General features: G+C 66.8%; 4 protein-coding genes across 4 annotated transcripts; 3 read left to right on the forward strand and 1 right to left on the reverse strand.

The window, feature by feature from the left end:
• Window positions 1-5,298: 5,298 nt before the first annotated feature.
• Window positions 5,299-6,096, forward strand: EMIHUDRAFT_435607 (hypothetical protein). Its single transcript, XM_005774617.1, has 2 exons — window positions 5,299-5,780; window positions 5,891-6,096. The coding sequence occupies exons 1-2, from the start codon at window positions 5,368-5,370 to the stop codon at window positions 6,069-6,071; spliced, it is 594 nt and encodes a 197-aa protein (XP_005774674.1). The 5' UTR covers window positions 5,299-5,367; the 3' UTR covers window positions 6,072-6,096.
• Window positions 6,097-6,352: 256 nt separating this feature from the next.
• On the reverse strand, window positions 6,353-6,787 carry EMIHUDRAFT_207424 (hypothetical protein; the record flags this gene model as incomplete). The annotated part of the gene is made up of 1 exon (XM_005774618.1): window positions 6,353-6,787. The coding sequence occupies one exon, from the start codon at window positions 6,785-6,787 to the stop codon at window positions 6,353-6,355; it is 435 nt and encodes a 144-aa protein (XP_005774675.1).
• Window positions 6,788-13,469: 6,682 nt separating this feature from the next.
• Window positions 13,470-16,282, forward strand: EMIHUDRAFT_207426 (hypothetical protein; the record flags this gene model as incomplete). The annotated part of the gene is made up of 8 exons (XM_005774619.1): window positions 13,470-13,881; window positions 13,931-13,956; window positions 14,023-14,166; window positions 14,333-14,461; window positions 14,532-14,692; window positions 14,831-15,105; window positions 16,102-16,171; window positions 16,240-16,282. 8 exons carry the CDS (start codon window positions 13,470-13,472, stop codon window positions 16,280-16,282), a joined length of 1,260 nt encoding a protein of 419 aa, XP_005774676.1.
• A 2,041-nt stretch (window positions 16,283-18,323) lies between these two features.
• On the forward strand, window positions 18,324-20,387 carry EMIHUDRAFT_421529 (hypothetical protein). The gene is made up of 3 exons (XM_005774620.1): window positions 18,324-19,427; window positions 19,502-19,588; window positions 19,655-20,387. The coding sequence occupies exons 1-3, from the start codon at window positions 18,353-18,355 to the stop codon at window positions 20,284-20,286; spliced, it is 1,794 nt and encodes a 597-aa protein (XP_005774677.1). The 5' UTR covers window positions 18,324-18,352; the 3' UTR covers window positions 20,287-20,387.
• Window positions 20,388-21,771: the final 1,384 nt, after the last annotated feature.

Genomic DNA, 21,771 nt, shown 5'->3' on the forward strand with positions numbered 1-21,771 from the left:
TCGGGATCGAGTCGGTCGGGAATGCCGTCGCTGTCAGAGTCGGCTGTGCCCTCCTCGGCGTCGGGGGATGCCGTCGCTGTCCGAGTCGGCGGGGGGCGAGGGGGGTGGGCAAGGGGCCTCGGAGAGTCGCCGGCGCTCCTCCTCGGTGGTGGGATCGGCGACGCGCTCGATGGAAGAGGCATCGACGATGTCGGTGGCCTTTGAGCCCTCAACCGAGGCGCGGTCGTCTTTCGCCGCGTTGAAGCGCGAGAAAGCGAACTCGGTCGCGAAGGCGAACTGCATCTCGTACTCGGAGGCCGTGCCCTCAATGGCTCCTTCCGCCTGGGCGGTGGTGGTATAGGCTCCCGCGAAGGGATACACATCCTGCTTGCCATTACGCACCAGCCCGGGCGTGGCAAATGACTGGCCGATGAGGCCATGTGGCTTGTCGCGGGCCGGAGCGTTGCCGCGCGCCGTGAAGCTGACGTCGATCCGGTGGGCAGGCCCCTTGATGAGACAGTCGTGGCTGAGACTGAGTGATACGCGGCCGAAAGAGACGAATGTGAGACGCATCCGAGACGCACCTGTCTCCTGTGCGACACTGACACTCAGCACTGTGACAGCAGAGAGACGCTTGGAGAGAACTGTGACAGCAGAGAGACGCTTGGAGAGACGCAGAGAGACGGAAAGAATCATGCAAGTGAGACAGGGACGAAACACCCGTGAGACAGAGACGCCTCACCAAAATTTCCGTCACACGGACACGCAGAGACTGCCGACTGGGCTAGAGACTGAGAGAGGAGAATGGAACGATCACTACACCACATGCCGTGCACTAGATAATTTTACCCATCTCCAGTAGAGGTGTCCGTTTTATTTACTCATTTAAATGGTACTAGATGAGAGACGCACACACTCAGCACACTCAGCTCAACTGATCGTGAGCTCCCCAACTCCTTCGGAGGCAGAGGCAACGTCACCGGACGCTGCTGCCGGCGCCGCATCCTTCTTGGGCGTCTTCTTCGCTGCCTTCTCCGCCTTCTCCAGCGCCTGTCCAAACTCATCTTACGCGTTAGGAGGCGCGGAGGCGTGCGACAGGTCTCTCGTCGGCAGACCTGCGCAGCGAGCAGCGCGCGCTGCGCCTTCTCCGCCTTGGTCGGCCCCTTTTTGACGTCATCCTTCTTCTTCGGCTTTGTGCTTTTGCCCATCGCGCCCTCCTCCTCCTCTATCGCCTTCCGCTCCGCTCTCCTCGCCGCCGCCTCGGCTGCCTTGGCCGCTGCCGCCGCATCCCCTGACGTGTCCTTAGCGCCAACCTCCCACTGCTTGTCGCGCTGCGCCTGCTTCTTTTCAAACGCCGCCTTCTCCTTCGCCTGCTGCGCCTCTTTGCTCTGCGCTTTTGCCTCCTCGCGGCCCATATAACCCCCCTTGCGGCGCGCCCTTGCGGGCTCACGCGGCACGAAAATTCTTCTCAGTTGTTTTATTTAAATTCTTCTTTCAGAGAGAGGCGAATGGGTCAGACTGTGCCTCGGAACGCTCCGCCTCGCGCCGCCCGCGCCAGTCATCGTAGGTAGAAGTCATTCATCGGCGCATGTGCATGTGTGTACGTGCATTTACATTTAGTATCTCTCTCCTGTGTACGTACGTACTTTCTCTCTCTGTGTACGTCGTAACTCTCTCTCTGTCTGTGTACTCGAGTACGCGCGTATGACCTTCGTACTCGAGTAGGGCCTTTAGTTAGGGGCCTAGCTAGAGAACACACTGTCCCCTTTCTCCTGTGGTGCACCTATGTTAGTGCCAGTGCGCGCCAGTCCCGTGCCCAGTGTTGTGCGAGGGAGTTGTTGTCAAATTCTCCACAGTGTACGGGGACAGAGGAAAGCTTAAAATTCGCCGGTCGGACGGAGCCCCGATCGGTGCCGTCCGCCTACAGCTCCTTCTGCTTGAGCGCCTCAAATTCCTCCCGAGTCAGCGTGCCGTCGTTGAGCAGCCTCTTCAGCTGAGCCAGCCTTGCGAGGTCCACCATGATGCGGGAAGAACAAGATGGACGGCCGAGTTCACGCGCGGCGCGATTCTTTTCGATAAAGCCGTAATGCGTGTGTGGCTCTTAGTCTTACGTACATTCCCGGAGCGCGGCGGAGGAGGACTCTGCTGACTTAATCTTCTTTTGAAACCAAGACCGCAAGAGGAGCATGCACCATGTGCATGAGCTCCGTGTACTCCGCGTAGCAATGACGAAGCAATGACTACGGCTTTAACATGACACGAGTCCCGCGAGGGTTGGGGCCTGTTGAAGCTTGAAGCTAGCTGGGGGACAACGCTCACTACAAGTTCAGTGGCAAAAGGCCTCACTCCCTCCTCACGGGCAGGCCCGCCGGGCCCAGCCCGCCGCCCGGGGGGGGCGTGGCAAAGCCGATCGCAGTGCCGGTGGCGCCGGCGAACGCGGAGGGCTCGATGCCGGTGGCGCCGGTGAAGTCCGTCCCTTCGATGGATGCGCCGGTGAAGCGCACCCCCGAGCTGAAGCGGGCGTTGCGGAGGGAGGCGCCGTCGAGCCTGGCTCCGGAGAGGTCGGCGCCTATAGGCGGGCTCTCCCCGACAGCTGCTAGGGCGGATGCTGGGCGGCTCCGCTAGCGGCCCTCTGGGGAGAAGGGAAAGGGCGTGGCGCCCTCAAAGACGGCGCCCGAGAAATCGGCGCCTACAGGAAGGCTGTCGGAAGTTTCCTGGACGAAACCTCGCCGAGAGAGGCCTCCGAGACGGCGGCTAAGAAGTCGGCGCCGCGTGCGTCGATCTGCGTGAGGCCTGTGCACAGGGGTGGGGGTGAGGAGGGTCTCTTCACAGCAGCTGCGCGCGTCGATGCTGCGCGAGAGGCCGACGGAGGCTGTGAAGGTTGCCATCTGGAGCGAGGCGCCTATCGGGAGGTGTGAGAAGGCTGATGGGAGCTTCTCGGAAGCTTCTCCCCACTTGGAGCGCGAGGCACCGGAGAGGTCTGTCCACGCCAGGTGGCCGGCCTGGTCCATATTCACAACCACCTTAGGCTGAAGAGCTCATCGAGACGCCCTCCCACCGCCTCGTGGCGGCCGGCCTCGAAGACGACTCCGTCGAGCTTCTCGCCCGAGAGGTCGGCAAAGTCGAAGCGAGAGTCGACGAAGGTGGCGCCTGGCGCAGAGTCCGCGAAGTCTCGGCTCTGGCTGCATCTCGGCTACTCCTCCGGCCACGTCTACGTACGTCTGGGCGCCACATCTCGGCCACATCTCTCGGCTCCCTCTCCGCCTGCGAAATCGACCCCCCGGAAGAGACTCTCGCGGAAGTTGACGTCGTCGACGACGGCCGCCTAGAGCCTCGGCCAGTCTCGGGTGATCTCGGGTGATCTCGGGCAATCTCGCAGGCTGGGCGCGTCTGGTTGGTGATGCCCGTAGGTTCGTTCCCACGAGGGAGGCCCGGATCAGCCTGCGGGGCGGGGGAGTGTCGGGGACGAGTCGTGGACGTGTCCCCGGGTCTGGGACCCTCCTCCCCCCTCCCCCTCCCCCCCCCCCTCCCGCAGATTGTCGAGCAACGTTGCTCGGTGCTACATCTCGGCTACATCTCGGCTACATCTCGCGTCGGCTGCATCTCGGGTGCATCGCGGCTATGTCGCGCCACGAGTTGGAGATGGCGGTGCCCTGCAGGTTGGCGCCGTCGAGCACAACGCTCTGCGCCTGTGGTGGAGGGCCGATCGCGGGAGAGCGGTCTCAGTGACTATAGTTGAGAATGGGTTCACACCCCGGCCACAGCCGATCCGTGCTAGGACATATGGCGGCTGTGCGCCTGGTAGAGGCCGATGAGGGAAGCGCCGCGCAGGTCTGCGCGCGAGAAGTTGGTCCGGTGGATGATGGCTCCTGTTGATCATTAACGCACACAGTCATGCGCGCGTAGTTCATAGAGACGTTTGGTGCGGTCCAGGCGGGTGGCGCCTATTAGTTGCTTGACATGCGCTCCTCCTTCGAGCTCCACCAATGGATGAGAGGAGTCCGGCGCGGCGGAGGATGGCATGGCGCCTGCTCGTGAGTCAATACGTGATCATCACCGTACTCGAGAAGTATACATGGAAGGTGGTGCAGTGCGGTGGAGCCGTTGAAGGCCGCCTCGCGGAGGGTGGCGTTGCGGAAGGAGGAGCGGCGCACGTCGGCGCCTGCTCAGAGAGTCACGGCACGGTGATACAGAGAGTGGTGGTGGGGGGGGGGGGGGGGGGCGGCCGCACACGTCGGCGCCTAATCTCGGGCCAGCCTCGGCTGATCTCGCGCGACCTCGCCCCGCCCCGCCCCGCCCTCTGTGTGTGTGTGTGTGTGTGAGTGGCCGCCGGAGAAGTCTGCGTCATCGCAGTCCGCAAAGTCGAATGCGGCGTCGTGGGCGACGGCCTGCTGGAATGTCGCCTCGGTCAGGTTGGCGGCGACCAGGCTCGTGCTCGACAGCGTCACCTGCAGCAAGGCTCCGAGTCAGTACAGACGCCTCGGAGAGGAGCCTCTGGGCCGGCCTCCGTGGTGAGGTGTGTCTCTTGCGCCTCGCGCCTCGTTCAGGTTGGAAAACATGAGGAGCGACCGGTCGAGCTTGGCGTGGGCGAGGTAGCGGCAGCGCTCAAAGTTGGACCGCGGACGCACCAGCGCGAGGCACGGATTCGGAGGCGGGCTTGGCGGAGGCTTGGGCCAAGGCTGCCACGGAGGCGGCGCGGGCGGCGGCGGCGACGGCGGCGGCGCGTGCGGCGGCGGAGGCGGAGGTGGAGGCGACGGCGGCTCGATCGGCGGCGGCGGCACTCGCGGAGGCCGTGGCGGCGCGTGCGGTGGTGGCACCGCCGGAAACGGTGGCGGTGGGAGCGGCGGTGGAAGTGGTGGCGGCGGAGGCGGCTGGGTCTTCACATAGCAGCGGTAGCCGTTGACGGGTACGGTGTACGAGATGGCCTCTGTGTGGATCTCACAGCGCGTGTAGCCGGTCAAAGAGGCGAACTCAAAGGCCGTGCAGAGCTGCTCCCTGGCGGTGCACAACGAGGCGCAGGTCGCCTCCGTTGTGAGCCACTTCATCTCCTCAAACGTGCCGACGCGCTTGTCAACAGTCCGGCAGCCGCCGGCTCTGCCGTTGGGCATGTGGTATCCGGCGAGGTGGCCGGCGTGGCTTCCGGAGCCGACGTGGGGGCCGATGTATGAGCCGACGTTGCTCGCTTTTGAATGGAGTGACATGTCTTTTCGAGGAGTTGTCCAGCTGTGGCGCTGCCGATAGGTGTTTCCCCACCGGTATCTGCGCCCATGGAGGCGCCGTTCACGGCCGGAGGAACACGACGGTCACTGTCCGACACTGTCCGAAGGCTCACGTCCTCTACGAGCGCTGCGGACGAGGCGGCTGCGGCGTGCAGCAAGAGGGCCGGAGATGTCGATCAAAGAGCGTCTGGCCGCCCTTCAGCTCGCCGGGACCGGTGAGTTCGTGCCCTCGGCGTTCGTCAACCCCACGGCAACGCGCACCCGAGCAGAGTCTGGCGAGACCGCCCCGCGGGACGTGACTTTCGAGAGGGCCGACGTGACGAGCCAGGCCACGGGCTTCAAGCCCAAGTACGGTCGCTCAGACAAGAAGGAGGACGGCTCGCCGACTGTGCGCGGCACCTCTCTTTTTTCGGGTCGGCTGCTAAAGGCCGGCAAGGGTCTCAAGAAGAACGTCTTTGGCGAGGTCTGGGCGGTGCTGCGGAACGAGCCACCCACGCTCACATTCTACGCGGATGAGACGGAGGCGCGGACGATCGGCGCGCCACTTCAGCTTGACAAGCTCCCTCGCGACGATTGGCTCAGGCGCACGAACACATCACACACTCTCTCTCTCTCCACCCTGCCCCCAAGCTTACTACAGATCTAGCTCGTGGAGAGGTTAACCTTGTCTCACATCTCACCTTGCCGCTCAGGGTCGACGGCAAGCGCCTCGTCCTCACCACTCCAGCGGAGGCGCTTTCCAGGATGGACGTCGCCGCGGCTGGGATCGCCGTCTCGCGCTCCGTCGAGACGCGAGTAGAGGCCGAGAGCGAAGAGGAGGCGGAGCGGTGGGTGGACATGCTAGAGCGGGTGGGGTCGTGCGGAGAGGGTTGATGGGGGGTGGGGAGCCAGGGGGGGGAGGGGGGTTGCGGAGCCTCGAGTGCGGAGCTCGGTTGCGGTTGCTAGACTACGGGCTGCTAACCTTAGTCAGCGCCGCGGCGCGACGCCGCGCTCCGCGCTCGCTGACACTCTCCGGGCCGCGGTTCAAAAACACAATCACGCAAAGATATATATCTCCGTTCGTGCTTCGTCATTGGTGTGTGTGGAGAGGGCGCGTATATACGTACACGTTTTAAGACATTTCCACCGTCTCACCAATTGAAGGCCGCCGTGCGTTACACCATGCGCACCTCGAGCCATCGCTCCACTTGCGCACGACAGTAGGGGCACCGCTCCATCCTCGCGGAGCACGCGCGGCAGGCGCACTGATGGCTACATGGAACAGCGAGATGGGTCTTCGGGTTGGTGAAGCACACGATGCAAGTAGTCTCGCCGCCCATAGTGGACTCGGGAACCATCCTGCGGCCCGTGTCGAATCTGGCGTCGGCCAGCGAAACGGCCGCCGGATTGTGCGCGCCGCCAGGAGCATCCATTGCGCCGACTGCTGACAGCCCGTCTGAGAGGCTGCCCCCTAGATCGCTCTCGAGCAGCTGGCTGGCGCTGTCAACACCGCCCTCCTCGTCCTCAGCCGGCACGCCCGCAGTCAAATCCCTGCCCTCCTCCGCCTCGCCTCTCGTCGCCACTGCCGGCGACTGCTCCACCTCGGACATGTGCGACTGCAGCGGCTGCTGCTGCACCTGCGCGTCATAGCGGGTTTTCCCCTTCCCTTTTCTGTTCCTCACCTTTCTGCTATTGTTGAGGTGCGTCTTGTCTGCCTCTCCCGCTGCAATAGTTTCGGCAGCGCGCCTTCGACTCGCCGCGCGCCTTCGCCTCGTCCCTTCGTCCGCAGGCTTATTACGTTCCGTTGAATTGGTATAGCAAATTCTGGCCAACTGGAACATCATTAAGCAGCCGACAAGAAAGAAGAAGAAAACGGTGCCGTTAGCGTCACGAGTAACGAGTAAAACGAGCAACGAGTAAAGGAATGCCCGACTTGATGAATTTATCTCGATGGCCGTGACGCACGCCGTGTGGCCCATGTCCTTGGCGACTTGCAATGCAGTGTATCCCTGGCCATTGCGCACGCTCACATCCGCACCCAATTGCATCAGGGCGGTCAAGGCCGAAGAGTGGCCGTTTTGTGCGGCGAGCGTCAAGGGGGTGCCGCCGTGGCGGCCTATTTGGTTGATCTCCGCGCCATGTGCTAGCAGTACTATGACCACTCGCTCATGCCCAAAATAGGCGGCAAACATTAGCGCGGAGTAGCCATCCGCGTTCTGCCGGTCAACCTCTGCTCCGTGCTGCAGCAGTGATTCGACAACATATTCGTGGCCAATACTTGCGGCGAGTACCATTGCGGTGTTGCGAGGCGGGTTGCGTGTCTCTCGGTCGACCTCCGCGCCGTGCCGCAGCAGCCTTTCGACAATGCGCACGTGGTTGTGGAACGCGGCCGACATCAGCGCGGTGAAGCCGCCGCTGCTGTCCTGATCGATCTCTGCACCTTGCTCCAGCAGCAAGTCAACCACCCGCTCGTGGTTGTTGGCTGCGGCCAGCATCAGTAATGTGGAGCCCTTAGTCGTTCCCGCGCGATCAGCCGCAGTGGGGCTGTCAATAAACGCGCTGGCCCTCCCACCGGCATCGAGCCAGGCCTGCACCGCAGCCACGTCGCCATGGCCAACCGCCCTGATCACCTCGTCGGAAAGTGGCCAGTGCCGATCATCCCGGGCGAGCGCCAAGGAGAGGAGCAGGAGCATGTATGGTGTCCGACGCCGGGGGACGCTGGGCACTCGAGAAGAATTCCGGCGCGCCCTTCCGTGGGAGGACGGCACGCCGCCACCACACAGGAATTTAAATTATGAGATGAACTCGGGGGCACGGGACGCGGCACAAACGGGGCACAAACGCCAGGCTACAAGGGATTTTAAGGAGAGGAGTGTGGTGCTAGCCGTCGCCCACCCTTGTTTGTCTGCCTCTTCCAATCTCTTCGCAGTCTCTCTCTCCCAATTCTCTCTCTCAATTCTACAACAAACCAATTCTCGCACACCTTCATGCCGCCTCGCGGTCTTCTCACTCTCGTCGTTCCTCTCCTGCTGCTTCTGCTGCTTCATCCTCTGACTCATCGCTCTCCTCGGCCTCGTTCTGCGACGCCGCCGCTGCGATCTATTCGCGTCGCGCTTCTTTTTTTTTTTCCTGGCAACGCGCCGGGGAGGCTCCATCCAGGGCACCTGCCTCGCTTGCTGAAAGCCTCGCACGGTCGCCATGCCCGTCCACGACGAGCGCCAGCAGTGGCCCTTTCACGACGAGCGCCAGCAGTGGCAACCGACGCAGCACCCGCCTCATCCGCCGCATCCGCATTCGTTGGTGCCTCCCCGCTCCTATCCTCCACCGCACGCAACGCACCAGCAGCCGCGGTACTCCCGTCCACCCGAGCTGGTGCCGCTGCCACGGTACACTGGCGCGGGCGGAGATCGCAGGCACAGTTGGCCGCCGCCGCCGCAAGCGCATGTGCGGCACCCTCGCGTGGCCGCCCCGAGCGTTTTTTCGCCGGACCCGCACCGACAGCCAAACCACCTGCAGTCCCAGCTACACCACCGACAGCCGCGAGCCCACCCGCAGCCTCAACCGCAGCCCCAGCTACACCACCGACAGCCGCAAGCCCACCCGCAGTCACAGCCGCACCACCTGCAGCCGCCGCACCGCCAACCGCAACCGCAGCCGCAAGCCTACCCACAGCTGCAGCCGCAGCCGCAAGCCTACCCGCAGCCGCAAGCCTTCCTGCGCCCGCACCCGCTACCGCCCCACCCGCTGCCCGCTCACCCGCTGCCGGCTCACCCGCTGCCGAGGCCGCACCTGCCTCCGGCCGGCGCGAGGTGGGACGGCGCCACGCCGCGGTGGGGCGACGCGACGCCGCGGCGCGCCCAGCTCCCGGCGGGCAGCAGCCTGGCGGGCGGTGGTCTGGTGGGTGGCCATGCGGGTGGCCATGCGGGTGGTCTTGCGGGCGGTGGTCCTCCCGCCCGCCGGGCGGAGGAGGAGGCGCTCCTCTCCTCGGCGGCTGCCGGCGAAGTTCCCGGGCTCAGCGCAGCCGACACGCAGCGGCTGCTGCTCGCCGAGTTGGGACGGCGTGAGGCGGCGGCGCGCGAGGCGCGCGCGGAGGCGGAGCGGCGCGAGCACGCACGCCTTGTCCACGAGCTCGAGCGGCTGCTGCGCCGAGGCGGGTACGGCGAGGCGCGAGGCGCGTGGCGGGCGGCGAGTGGCGCAGGCGCTGACGTGCCGCCCGGGGCTCTCGGTGCGCTGCTCGTCTGTGCGGCCGGCGCCGGCGTGCGAGAGTTGGCTCTTTTGCTGCGCGAGCTCTGCGAGGCACCCTCGGCGGCTTCGGCGGCCGGCACGATGGCGGCGTCTCGGCGCTGGCGCATCGACTTGCGCAGCTACTCGCAGCTGCTCCAGCTGCTCTGCGAGGGGCGGAGCCTCTGCACCGCCGCCGTCCGCGCTTGCCTCAACCTCGGCTTGCCGCGAGGGAGCGAGCCCCTCCCGCTCGTCGCGGCGGACGACGCGGACGCGCAGAGCGACGCGTTCGAGGACGGAGAGGAGGGCGACGGGCGGGGAGGAGGCGGAGCCGCGACGAGTACGGCGCTGGCTGGCAGCGGAGAGAGCAGCTGGGAAAGCAGCAGGGAGGCTCCTAACGACGGAACGGCAGCGGTGGCGGCGGCGGCGGCAGTGGCGGCGTCAGGCGACGGGTTGGACGGCGGTGCTCCGACGGGGTGCGCCAAGGGGCGTGAAGGTCGGACTCCGAGGCTCTCCTCCAAGGCGCGCAAGAGGAAAAAGGCGAGGGAGAGAGCGGGCGGGGGTGCGCCGCCTGAGGCAACCAGCACCGGTGAGGAGGCGCCGGCAGAGGTGGCGGAGGTGGCGGAGGTGGCAGAGGTGCAGGCGGCGGAGGAGGCGGTTGTCCAGGTGGCGGCGGCAGCCGAGGGGGGGGCGCTGGAGCGGGCCGAGGCGGCGGCCGCCGCGCCGCCGCTCGAGCTGCGCGGCTGCTCTCTCGCGCCACACCTCAACCGACGCTTCGCCCCCACCGCCGCCTTCGACGCGTTCCTCTCCCTGCCGGTGCGGCCAGTGTACGAGGCACCGCCCGCGGCTGGCGGAGGGACGGCGGCTGGCGGGGCGGCTGGCGGCGGCGCGGGTGGCGGGGCGGCGGGCGGCGGTGGGGCGGTCGGCGGTGAGGCGGCTGGCGGAGCGGCAGGCTCAGTGTACTGTTTCTTCTGGCGGTTCGACGCCGAGAGTGCGGGACTGTGGATCGGACTCGTCCCTGACAACATGTCCCTGTCCCTGAGGAGTCCCGGACATGTCCGCATAGGCGCGGGCTGGTGGATTGGGCCGCACTTCGGCTCGAAGGCTGACGTCGTCGCGCATGCGCCGGGCGAGTCGCTGCGGCCGCCGGCCACGGGGTGGCTGGTTCGGGCGGCGGGCGCGGCGGGCCTCGTCGCTGACCCGGAGGCGAAGCTAGCCCCGCCGACCGAGTCATTGCCCCTCGAGGAGCTGCGCCTGGACGCTGCCTTCTCCTCGATGACAGCTCCTGGGAATGAGCAGACGTGTTGATCGATAGGAGCTGCTCGGCACGCTGCCGCTCGCGTCGCTGCACGGCCGCGTCGAGTGCAGCACCGAGCGGCTCTCCGCCTACTTCGGCCACTTCAGCCTGCTCGTCCACCTCGAGCTGCTCGCCGAGCTCTGCGCCGCCCGCCGACGGCTGCAGCGGCCCGTCAAGCAGCTCGTGTCGCACGGGTGGGCGCTGCTCCCGAGCAGCGCAGCGCTGCTCGCGCCGAGGAGCGGCCGGCGCGGCGCGAAGGTCGCGCTGCAGCTGCCCGCCGGCACGAGCCTCGACAAGCTGCGCTTCCGCAAGGGCGACGCCGTCGTCCTCTCGGAGGCGAATGCGGAGGGCGACCGCCCGTGCCGCTGGGTGGGCGAGGGGACTGTGCAGCAGCTGAGCGAGCAGAGGCTGGTCCTGCAGCTGCAGCTCGGCGAGCCCCCGTCCGAGGCAGAGCTGGCACGCGGGTCGTGGCGGGTGGACGTTGCCGCGAACCGGCTCGCCAGCCGCAGGCAGCTGCAGGCGCTGCACCAGCTCTGCTCGCAGGGCGGGCTGCGAGAGCACAACCCGCTCCTCCTCGCCCTCTCCTCTGGCGCGCTGCCCGCGGCAGCCTCCCTCCCCTCTGCGACCGGGCCAGCCGCACGGCCACGCCACCCTCGGGGCGGCGGGGCGGCGGGTGGGTCTGTGGCGGCCGAGCCGGAGGAGGCGAGCCCGCCGCCTGTTCCTGCGGTCCACGTGATGAGGACCCGATCCGACAGAACTCATCCGTAGGAGGAGGAGGCGGACACTCCGCGCGTACTGCTCCGCCTGAGCCTCGCGCCCGGGGCCTCGTGCCGCAGGGTCTGCGTCTCGCTCCGTGTCGCGGCGCCACCGCAGTCGCCCGACGCCGAGGCGTCCAAGCTGGCCCTCGGCAGGCTGGCGGCGGAGGACCCGCTGCCGCTCGAGCGGCGCGAGACTAGACGAGATTAGACGAGAGTGGACGAGAGTGGACGAGCCCCCCCGAGGCCGCCCAAGGCGACGAACGATGCGCCAGGAGGGTTAAGGGGCCCCCCTCCCCCCTTCCTCCACTCCCCCCTCTTCCATTCCCCCCCTTCCCCCCTCCCCCCCCCCCCCCCCGGCCCCGGCCCCCCTCAGGCGCGAGGCGCGCGAGCGAGTCGCGGCGCAGGTGCGACGGAACGAGTCGCTCAGCGAGTCGCAGCAGGAGGCGGTCTGCGCCGCACTCTCTCGACGCCTCACCATCGTCCAAGGCCCCGGCGGGTCGGGCAAGCCCCTCTTCTCGGAACCTTCCCTGGAGTGTCTCGGAGCCTTCCTGTAGGCCCTCCAGGAACGGGCAAGACGACCACCGCCGTGCAGGTCCTGGCCGCGTGGGCGGCGCTCGGCTTGTGAGGCAGTCACACACATCAGAATGAGTTGATTGAGCCACAGATCCTGGCCTCGTGGGCGGCGCTCGAGTTGCGGCCGCTGCTCGCGACGGCCGAGTGCAACGTCGCCGTCGACCACGCCGCTGAGAGGCTAGAGACCTACCCAAGATCTACCGAGGTTCCGCGAGATCGTAGGTCGCCGTCGACAACATCGCCGAGGGGCTCGACGCTGCGGGCGTGCGCGTGGTGCGGGTGGGTCGGCCAGAAAAGGCGCGCGAGATGCCCGGAGATGCCCGGAGATGCCCCGAGATGCCCCGAGATGCCCCGAGATGCCATGAGATGCCACGAGATGCTAGGTGCACGAGCGGCTCGCGTCGCTGACGCTCGACGCGCAGACCGCGGCGCTGCAGCAGTCGCGCGAGGGGGAGGCTGCGGCGGAGCGGGGGGAGCGGGCGCGCGCAGGCGCGGCCAGCTTGCGGCACGGGTTGGCCGGCGAGGAGCTGCCGGCGCTGCTGCAGCGCGCCGAGTCTCTCCCCGAGGGCGGGCTGGGCAGTTTCGCCGGCCAGGCGGTCGTTCGGAGGTGCGGTCTCGGGCCTCCCAAGTAGTCTCGGGCCATTTCGTCGTCATCTCGCCGCCAGGTGGTCTTGCGGGGGTGTGCGCCGCTCCCCGCGCTGCACGGGCGATGGGCCCGCGTGCCGCTCTCCGCCGCAGCAAAGGGCAAGCCGCGGCTGGCCTTCAAGCGGGTCGAGCCGGTGCGGGCTGCCGACCTGCCGGCCGAGGTGGTGGCGACTTGCGATCCGACGGTCGCTTCTTCGCCCGACGCTCTTGTGCCGCTGTACTGCTTTCTGGCGCCAAGCGCGCAGCCCGCTGGCGGGTGGCGGCAGCCTGGCTGGTGGGTCTCGACGAGGCAGGGGCTTGGCAAGAAGCCTCCCGCGCAGTTGCCGGCCTGGATGCTCGCTTTCTGCCCGCAAGCGGCGGCGGGCGTGCAGGAGCCGAGCTGTGTTTCCTCGGGAGGCGCGTGTAGGAGCGTTCGCTGAAGGCCGTCGGAACCATCCCCGTAGGAGGCGAAGGAGGCGACCTGTCCTCCCTCCCTCGGGTGGCGCGTGCGCGGCGAGGGGGGCGGCATGGAGGCGCGCGGCTCTCGGGCGCGGCTTTGACGAGCCTGATTGGGCGCATTCTCTGAGCCTGTTCGGAGCCCGCCGACAGGCGCAGCTCGAGTGCGGCTTCGACGAGCTGACCGCGTCGAGGGAGGGGCTTCTCGACCTGATCTGCTGCGCCGAGGAGGCGCGCTTGCGGAGCGAGCTGGAGGCGGCGGCGGCGGCGGCGGCGGCGGCGGACGGCGCATCGAACGGAGGGAGGGCAGACCCGGCGCTGCTGCATGAGGTGCTCGAGGGAGCTCAGGTGATTTGCTGCCAGATGATCAGCGCTGGCGGGCCCCTCCTCTCCAAGCTCGGCCCCTTCCACGCCATTCTGGTGGACGAGGTTGCGCAGGCGACGGAGCCCGCCACGCTGGTGCCGGTGCTTGCGCGGGGCTGCTCGCAGCTCGTGCTTTGCGGCGACCATTTCCAGCTCCCTCCCTCGTGCGCATCGCGCGAGGCGCTGGCGCGCGGCCTCGGCCTCTCCGGCTACGAGCGGCTCGTGTCGCAGGGCACCGAGCCGCTCTGCCTCGGCACGGTCATGGAGCCCTTCCATGACCCTTCCTGGCACCTTCCCGCAGGCGTCGAGCCGCTCTTTCTCGACACGCAGTTCCGGGCGCACCCAAAGCTGATGGACTTCTCGTGCGACGCAATCTACGGCGGCCGCTTGCGCTCCGGCATCGACAGCCGCCGTGCGGCCCGCAGTGCGGGGCGTCTCTTCACACCTGCAGCCGTGAACAGGCATCGACGCCGCCGCGCGGCCCGCGGTGTGCGGTTTCGCGTGGCCGCGCCGCGCCGCGCCGCTCGCCTTTCTCGAGACGGGCGGACCGAAGGGCGGCGCGGCGGAGCATGCCGAGGGTGAGTCGCGCCTCAACCGGGCGGAGGCGACGCGGCTGATGGGCGTGCTGGAGGGCCTCCTTGCAGGCGGCGACGTGGACTGCTCGCAGGTCGGCGTCGTGACGCCGTACAAGGGGCAGGTCCGGCTGCTCCGCCAGCTGTGGCGCGAGCGGTGTGGCCGCCCCCGCCAAGGCGGCGCCGCGCGCAAGGCGCCGCTTGTGCCCGCCGCAGAGGCGCGCCCGCGGCCCTCCTTTGCGTGACACTTCGATGAGCCTTCGGTGAAGCCGTCTCGGAACTCTCCTGCAGGCGGGCCGGCTCGAGATCGCCTCGGTCGACAACTTTCAGGGGCGCGAGAAGGAGGTGGTCCTCTTCTCGGCGGTGCGCGCAAACAGCCACGGCGCGGTGGGCTTCCTCTCCGACTGGCGGCGGCTCAACGTGCCGTGTCTATGCGCAGGGGCGAGGGGGGTACAGGACGGCGTCTCTTCACAGCTGCAGCCGTGAACAGGTGCTCCTCACGCGGGCGAGAAGAGGGCTGGTGGTTGTGGGCCACCAGGAGACGCTTCGGCACGACCCGTACTGGCGCCGCTGGCTCGACTTCGCGGCGCGAGAGCGCGTCATCGTCGACCGGCGCGAGTGGCTAGCGACGCTCCGCCGCGCCGCAGCCTCGTGCGACGCCGCTTCGCCGCTGCTGCCGCTGCTGCCGCTGCTCCGGCCGCTCGAGTACGCGCCGCTGACGCCGAACGCGTTTCGGGCGCACGTGCGCGCGTCGCTCGCCAAGGAGGCTGCCGCCGCCGCGGCGCACAGGGACACGGCTGCGCCGCTCTGCGAGCTGCTCTCCGCGGCGGCGGCGGGCTGGAGGGGGTGGGCGGCAGAGGTGCGGGAGGCGCTGTCCGCCGCGGGCGGGGAGGCTGGCTGGAAGGGGGTTCGCAAGACACTGCTCGCCCGACACGCGGCCACCCACCGGCGAGTCGGCGGCCAGGCGGCGGCGCTTCGCGACGCTGCGCGAGACGCCGTGCCCGCAGAGCTGTGGGTCAAGCGGGGCGTGCGGCTAGCGCTGCCGGAGGGGGATGCGGCGCGGCGTAGCGCGCTCGAGCGGCTCCGCGAGCTCTGCGCCACGCAGCACTGGACGGAGCCCGCCTCGACGGCGTCGGCGGCGGCGGCGGGCGTGACGGTCGAGGTGGCCATCTCCCGTGGCGCGCGAGGGCGGCGCGAGGCGCGCTCGGCGAGCGGGAGCGACGAGGCGGCGGCAGAGGAGGAGGCTGCGGCGGCACTGCTGCAAGCCGTGTGGGCGCAGCTCTCAAGCTCTCGGCAGGAGGCGCTTCAGGACGGCGCGGAGGAGGAGGAGGAGGAGGAGAGCGGCTCGGCGAAGCGGCGCAAGGTGGCAGCCAAGAGCAAGCGACCGAGGTCTTGCACGGGGGCGGCGGGCAGCAGGAAGAAGCGGCGGCGAGGCGAGGCTGGCTAGAGGCGCGCGCGCCGCGCGAAAAGGGGATGGTATCCGCGTGTAGACACAGGGCTCCGCTCTCGCGAACGTTTGACAGCAAACACACACCAAGCATGATCCGCAGTTGAAACAAATCGTTGTAAAATAAAAATAAACACGGCGCCGTGTAGTCACACGCGAGTACAGCGCACCCTTCTTCCTCGCGCGATCGTTATCTCTCCTGTCGCTTCTGCCAACAATATAAACAATTTCTATCTCATCCTAGCACACGCTTCTCCTCATCCACACGTCCGACGACAGCAACTGTAGGTAATTCGCGAGTTTCGTGCGTCCTTCCGCTCCGCTCCCCGCCCCGCGCTGGCTGCTTCTATTTGCTCGGCCGTTCGCAAACCACCGAGCAGGCGCCACCGCCCTATTTGGCGATGAAACCAGCGGCCGTGACCGGCTCGCGCTCATCGGCGCTTCTCGCGCGCCCAGACTTCCTCCCTTTTCGCTTTTGGCATCATACCGACGCGTGCCGGCGGCCGGAGAGCGGGCAACTCCTCACACCATGAAGATGATTTATTGAAGCCCCAATAACCTGAAGGGATGCAGTCCCAGCCATTCTGCATCTCTCCCGCAGCTATTGGCTTAGGATTTGCAATGCAGAACTCAGACTGCGAGACCGCTCGTGAGATTATTCAGATGGAGGGTCCCTTAAAAAAGTACGCGTTTCGTCGCCGACGCACTCGTGGAGAGCGACTCTAACATCAGAGAGCGGGTCTGTTAACAGGCTCGATTTTGCTTTTGGAAAAAGCAAAACGAGTTTTGGATGACAAAACTCCCTCGCACAGCACTGGGCACATTAAGGACAGATTGGCTGCCGAAATCCGAAGAGAGATAGGAGGAGGCAGACGCACCAGGGTGGGCAACGGCTAGCACCACACTCCTCTTTGGTGGCGGCGGGGCGCCTGTTTCCCGACCGCGGCTAAAATTTCTTGCAAGCCGAGCCGCCCGGGGGTGCTGCGCTCCGCAGCCCAACACACTGCCGTCAGAGAGCAATGCCCTCTGAGCTCTTTGAAGACGCGAGCGTGCACGCCATCATGGACGCGACGGTCGCCGCGTTCAGAGGACCCCGCGCCCTGCAGCGGTGCTACTGGTGGGTAGTTATTCGCTGCTGGCTCTGGGTCGTCATCGCTTCCCTTCTCGCCATCTCGTCGGCCGGCATAGGCCTCTCCTCCCGCGGCAAGAAATGGCCGCTCGCACCGTGCGTCCCATCCCACGGTCCGAACCAATACTCCGCGCCGTCGGCCTCACTCCCGATCTGCGCTGCGCAGGACGCCGGCGGCCATGTCTGACACGATCGGTTTCACCACGAGGGATGGAGTCGAGCGGATCAGCAACATCTGGCCATGGCCCTGGAGCCCCACGCGAAGACCCGCAGCAGAGGACCGCCACGCCCTCTCCCTGCTAGACACGTCAGTGCTACCGCCGCCGCCGCCGCCGCCGCCGCCTCGCGCCGCGTGCTTGCCTTGCAACTGCAGCAACACCTTTGTGATCGAACGGATGGCGGCTCGGCTCGAGCAGCAGGAGCGGACGATCGCCGAGCTAAAGGCACAGCTCAGCAGCGTAAGCAGGCCAGCGCAGCTGCGGGAGCGAGCCACTGAGAGGCAAGGCAGGGAGGGCGGTCCGATTCCACCGGCCGACACCGCGTCTTCAGAGGGCGCCGTCGGTGCGGAGGCTCGCAGCAGCTCGTAGAGTCTGGCTATGCAGTGCAGTGAACGTGTGACGTAGTGCCAGCGCGTGTGACGCTGTGCGGTAAGGGTATGTGAGAGCGTGTGTTCGGGGGGTAGGGCGCGTTCATGAATGAAGTCGCTCCAGCCCTCCGGTTGTCACAGTACTCCGGTGTCACAGTAGACATACACGATCACAAAATATCTTTTGTCACTTCGCGTAGCGCGCTCTCCAGCGCTGCGTGAGCCGCGACACTCACCACGCAAAACATGACTTCGGCCTGGCCCTCCCCGGTCGAGCCGGTGGCGAGGAGCCAACTCGACGCCGCCTTGGCGGCCGCGGCTGCGGCCCGCTCGTCCGGCGCTCCCCTCGCGCCTGCCCCGAGGAGCGGAACCACAAGTTGCTGGTCAGCGCCGCGCGCCGCCTCCTGCGCGGCCTGGAAGGCGCTCGTGTGGCAGGAGGCGAGCAGCGCCTCCCATTCCGACTCAGCCTCTGGCTCGCCGCGAGGCCAGCGTGGCGGGTTTGTGTGCACAAGTAGAGAAAAGGCGTCGGCGAGGCGCGAGCCGTGCGGCGGAGGCGTGGCGAGAGCAGCGCCCACCTCGCACTGCCTGCCCTCCAGCGATGCGCGAAGCTCGCGACCGCCAAGCTGGCCAACGACACCGTCAATGCACTGAGCCGGGTAGAGCATCTGCGGACCCGCGTCCATCCCACACCAGTTGGAGCTCGCCGCCCAGCCACCGGCGGGCTCTGGCGGAGGGCCCGACGCGCCACGCTCAAAGTAAGTCGCCCGCGCACCGACCAAGGTTGCGTTGCCAGGAACCACGAGAGCCGCGCCCGGCAAAGACGGAGGAGCGGTGACCGCGCACGAGGTGCGGTGGAGGCTTACTGCCCGTCTCGCAAGCTGCCAGCGTAGCATGGTGATGGTGGCGGGGGTGTTCCAAGCAAAAAACGGAAGGTAAACCGCGAAGTCGGAGGGGACGCGCGCCAAGTGATTGTCAGCACTTTCGAAAAAGGAATCACGGACTCGTACGTCCCCATGGCCGGGGCGCGCCGCCGCCCAGCCTAAGACCCAAGACCCCGGGGAACCCCAGAGACCCCGGCGAGGTCACCTTCCGTCGGGCTCTTCCATCCTCCGGAGCGCTCCCTTGGCGGCTGTGGTTGTACCACCTCCTATGGCCGACCTCTCCGACGTGGTCGGAGCCGAGATTGACCTCACGGTCATCTCCGGGCGGGGTCTCATCCCCAAGGACGGCGGGTTTGGTTTCGGAGCACGGACGAGCGACCCGTACGTCGCGATCGCGGCTGTCCTGCCGGCTGCACGGAGCGGCCGCGGCGGGCACTGCGAAGAGCTCGGCCGCACGGCTGTCATCGCCAAGAACCTGAATCCGCGCTGGGACCAGGCCTTCAAGTTCCACCTCCACGGGCGCCGCTTTCGGGGCGACATGCTTTTGCGGCTGCGCGTGTGGGACTCAGACGCCATGTCGGCGGATGACCCGATGGGGGAGGCGGTCGTGCCGGTGGGCGATCTGCTCGGCGGGCAGGTGATTGAGAGGTGGTACGCTGTGCGTCCGTACGCTGGCTGCAAAAAGGCAAGTGGCGACCTTCAGCTTCGCATCTCGGCCGTGCTGCGCACGGCGCTCTCCGTCTCCTCACACCAAAGCGTCCGGCTCCCGCACGGCGTGCTCGGCGTGGGGTTGGGTTGGGACATGCTAGGAGACGGCTCCGCGATCGATCTGGACGCCAGCTGCGTGGCTCTCTCCGCGCAGGGCGACCTGGTGATGCGGGAGTGCTGTTACCACGCGCAGCTCTCGTCTGCTAGCGGCGCCATCCGCCACTCGGGCGACGAGAGGGAGGGCGACGAGGACCTGGGCGAGGGCGACGACGAAGTCATCACGCTCGACCTCTCGCGAGTCCCCGCCGCTGTGCACGCGATCTTTGTCGTGGCGACCGTCGCTTCTTCGGGGCGCTCGTTTGCCGACGTGAAGAGCGCTCGGATGCGGCTGGTGCAGTGGGAGTCTGGCGCAGAGCTGTGCCGATTCGTCCCCGCGATGAAGGGGGCGCACACGGCGCTGCTCATGGCGAGGGTGGCGCGGCACGGAGGCGGCTGGGTGCTCTCTGCGATAGGGGAAGTCGACCACACAGCCCGCGACTGGGGGACGCTCTTGCCCGAGTTTCGGCTGTACATGGGCGACCTGTGCCCGGGGATCACGGCCTCACCGGAGCAACGGATCGCGGTCATGCGTAAGGGCGGCATCGACTGCGCTCCGCGCCGTGCTCGTCCACGCCCGGGCCCGCCTGACGCCTTCCATCGTCCATTGTAGGCGGCAACATCCGCCTGACCGACTACTGCGTGGGCGGCGTTCCGCCAGAGACGCTCGTGCTCGGACTTGCTTGGGATGTCACGAACGGTGGTAGCTCTGCACGCGGGAAGCAGAAAAGGGAGAAGTACCCACCCCTCCGGCCTGTCCCCAAAGGCCGCAATGTTGACCTCGACGCGAGCGCGATCCTGCTCGACCGCCAGCTGCGGCTGCTCGATCTCGTCTTCTTCGGCAAGCTCCGCTCGTCGGACGGCTCCATCCAACACGGCGGCGACGAGCGCGAGGGCGACGAGAAGGGCGACGACGAGAAGGTATTCCTCACCCTCGGCAGCGTCGCCCCGGCTGTGGCGTACATCGGCTTTGTCATCAACTCGTACTCTGGGGAGGAGTTAGACGACGTGAGCCGCGCCTCGTGCCACCTCTTCGACCCGCGCAGCATGCGCGACCTCGCAACCTTTGGCCTGAGCAACACGAGGTTCCTCGACAAGCACACCGCCCTCGTGATGGGCGCCCTCTACCGCGATCCTGGCGCGGAGTGGGGCTTCTTGATCATCTCCGAGGCGGCGCAGGGCCGCACCGCGCACGACAACGTCGACGAGCTGCAAGCCGCCCTCCGACGCAGACCACCTCCGCCACTTGCGCCATCGCGGCCCCCGCCGGGCGCTGGAGCCGCGATGCTTGCGAATGCAACCGCCGCCGGGCTCGTACAAGGCGGCGTCGTGCAGGGCTTAGTGGTAGACGCGGAGGTGCTCAGCGTTAGTGCTGTGCCAATGGGGCTGCCCGCATGAGGGGTGTGGGAGGGTGCTGCAGTCGAGGAGTCTCAGGAGAGGGGTGACTGTGTGGATACTTCGTAAGATCAGGTAGGAAACCGATAACAGTCATAAAGTTTATTTGTCAACAGAGTGCCAGAACATGCATTGATGCACGCTCCTTGTCGGCATCAGACTGCTGCGGCGCAGTAATCGCTGCCGCGTCTGCAACAACAAACAATGACACGACAAGAGCAAGGTTGGCAAGCTTCTCGCAGCGCCATCGCGCATCTTCCGTGCCTTGCGCAAGCGTGTGCAACGCGAAGGCTGGTCGGGGACGCACGTTGCTCAATGAATCTGACTCGCAACTCTGAGCACGGCTCGAGCAACACCTCTGCTCGATGGACGAGGTCGCTCCCGGACAAAAGGTTCGGCCGCCGGAATTTCCGGACAAGAAATCGCTTCTCGTCGCAAACTCCGTCAGCAGTGCTCCTCCGGGAATGTACGTAAGAGCTACACACACTGAGAGAGAGAGAAGTACACTGAGAAAGCAGTCCTCTACATACATACACTACTGACTGCGAACTCAAGCTAGATGGCTGTGAGAGGTTGAGGTGCGAGCCCGGGAGGCCCTCGGCCCTGGGGGGAGCGAGCGAGGAACCCTCACATGCATCGGGTGAAGTTGCACCTCAATCCGCGCGCCCCCCAGCCCCGCCCTTCTCGGCAGCATCCCCGAGATGCAGACACCCAGCTCAGAGGCCCTCGCTGCCGCGATCTCCTTCGGCAAAGCGCCCGCCGCTGCGGCGAAGCCGCTCGGCGCACCGCACAATCACTTCTTTGCGCGACGGCACTCACTGGCGCTAACCTACAGCGCTACGACCTGCATCCTCGTCTCCACCTTCATCATCATAAACCACCTCGTCTTTGCGTACGCCCAGCTGGCCGGCATCGACATGATCGAAGGCGGCAAGAAGGCCTCGACCGACCCGCGCTACTGGGACGAGGAGGCGGGTCTCTTCAAGGTCGTCTTCAACGCGCACGTGGACTTCAACGCCACGAGCGCCGATGCGCGCGAGCTGCAGAGCTTCGCGTACAAGGAACTCTGCAAGCACAGCGCCTTTTACCCGGAGATCGACTGCATAGACGCGGTCGACGGCGATACCTCGGTGCGCCGCCGCCTGCGGCTCTGTGGTTGTGTCACAGACCGCACACATCGCTGTGACTAGAACTGCAGCCTTCTCTCCCTCACACCCAGGCTCTGCACCCGGTCTCCGCAACGCCGCCAGGTGTGCGTGATCCTCAAGTGCCAGAAGTGGCAGATGCACAAGCAGGCGCTGCAGATGTCCTACATGTACTCCATCTGGGAGCTCTGGGAGATGCAGACCGTCGAGCCGCTGCCCGGGGAGCCCGCCGAGTCCATCTCGACGGCCAACGTGACCAAGGAGTACGGCAAGCCGGGCGCCGTGGTCCTCTTTGGCTTCTCGTTCGTCTGGCCGCACGTGAAGCTCGCGCTGCTGCACCTCT

Source organism: Emiliania huxleyi, assembly GCF_000372725.1.
Source record: "Emiliania huxleyi CCMP1516 unplaced genomic scaffold EMIHUscaffold_31, whole genome shotgun sequence".
In the NCBI taxonomy this organism is placed as follows: domain Eukaryota; phylum Haptophyta; order Isochrysidales; family Noelaerhabdaceae; genus Emiliania; species Emiliania huxleyi.

Coding starts and splice junctions, on each gene's coding strand:
- EMIHUDRAFT_421529 (XM_005774620.1), top strand. CDS start 18,353: ATGGCCGACCTCTCCGACGTGGTCGGAGCCGAGATTGACCTCACGGTC. Junction 19,428..19,501: donor GATCGCGGTCATGCGTAAGG/GCGGCATCGACT, acceptor CGTCCATTGTAG/GCGGCAACATCCGCCTGACC. Junction 19,589..19,654: donor TGCTTGGGATGTCACGAACG/GTGGTAGCTCTG, acceptor CTGTCCCCAAAG/GCCGCAATGTTGACCTCGAC.
- EMIHUDRAFT_435607 (XM_005774617.1), top strand. CDS start 5,368: ATGTCGATCAAAGAGCGTCTGGCCGCCCTTCAGCTCGCCGGGACCGGT. Junction 5,781..5,890: donor CCTCGCGACGATTGGCTCAG/GCGCACGAACAC, acceptor CTTGCCGCTCAG/GGTCGACGGCAAGCGCCTCG.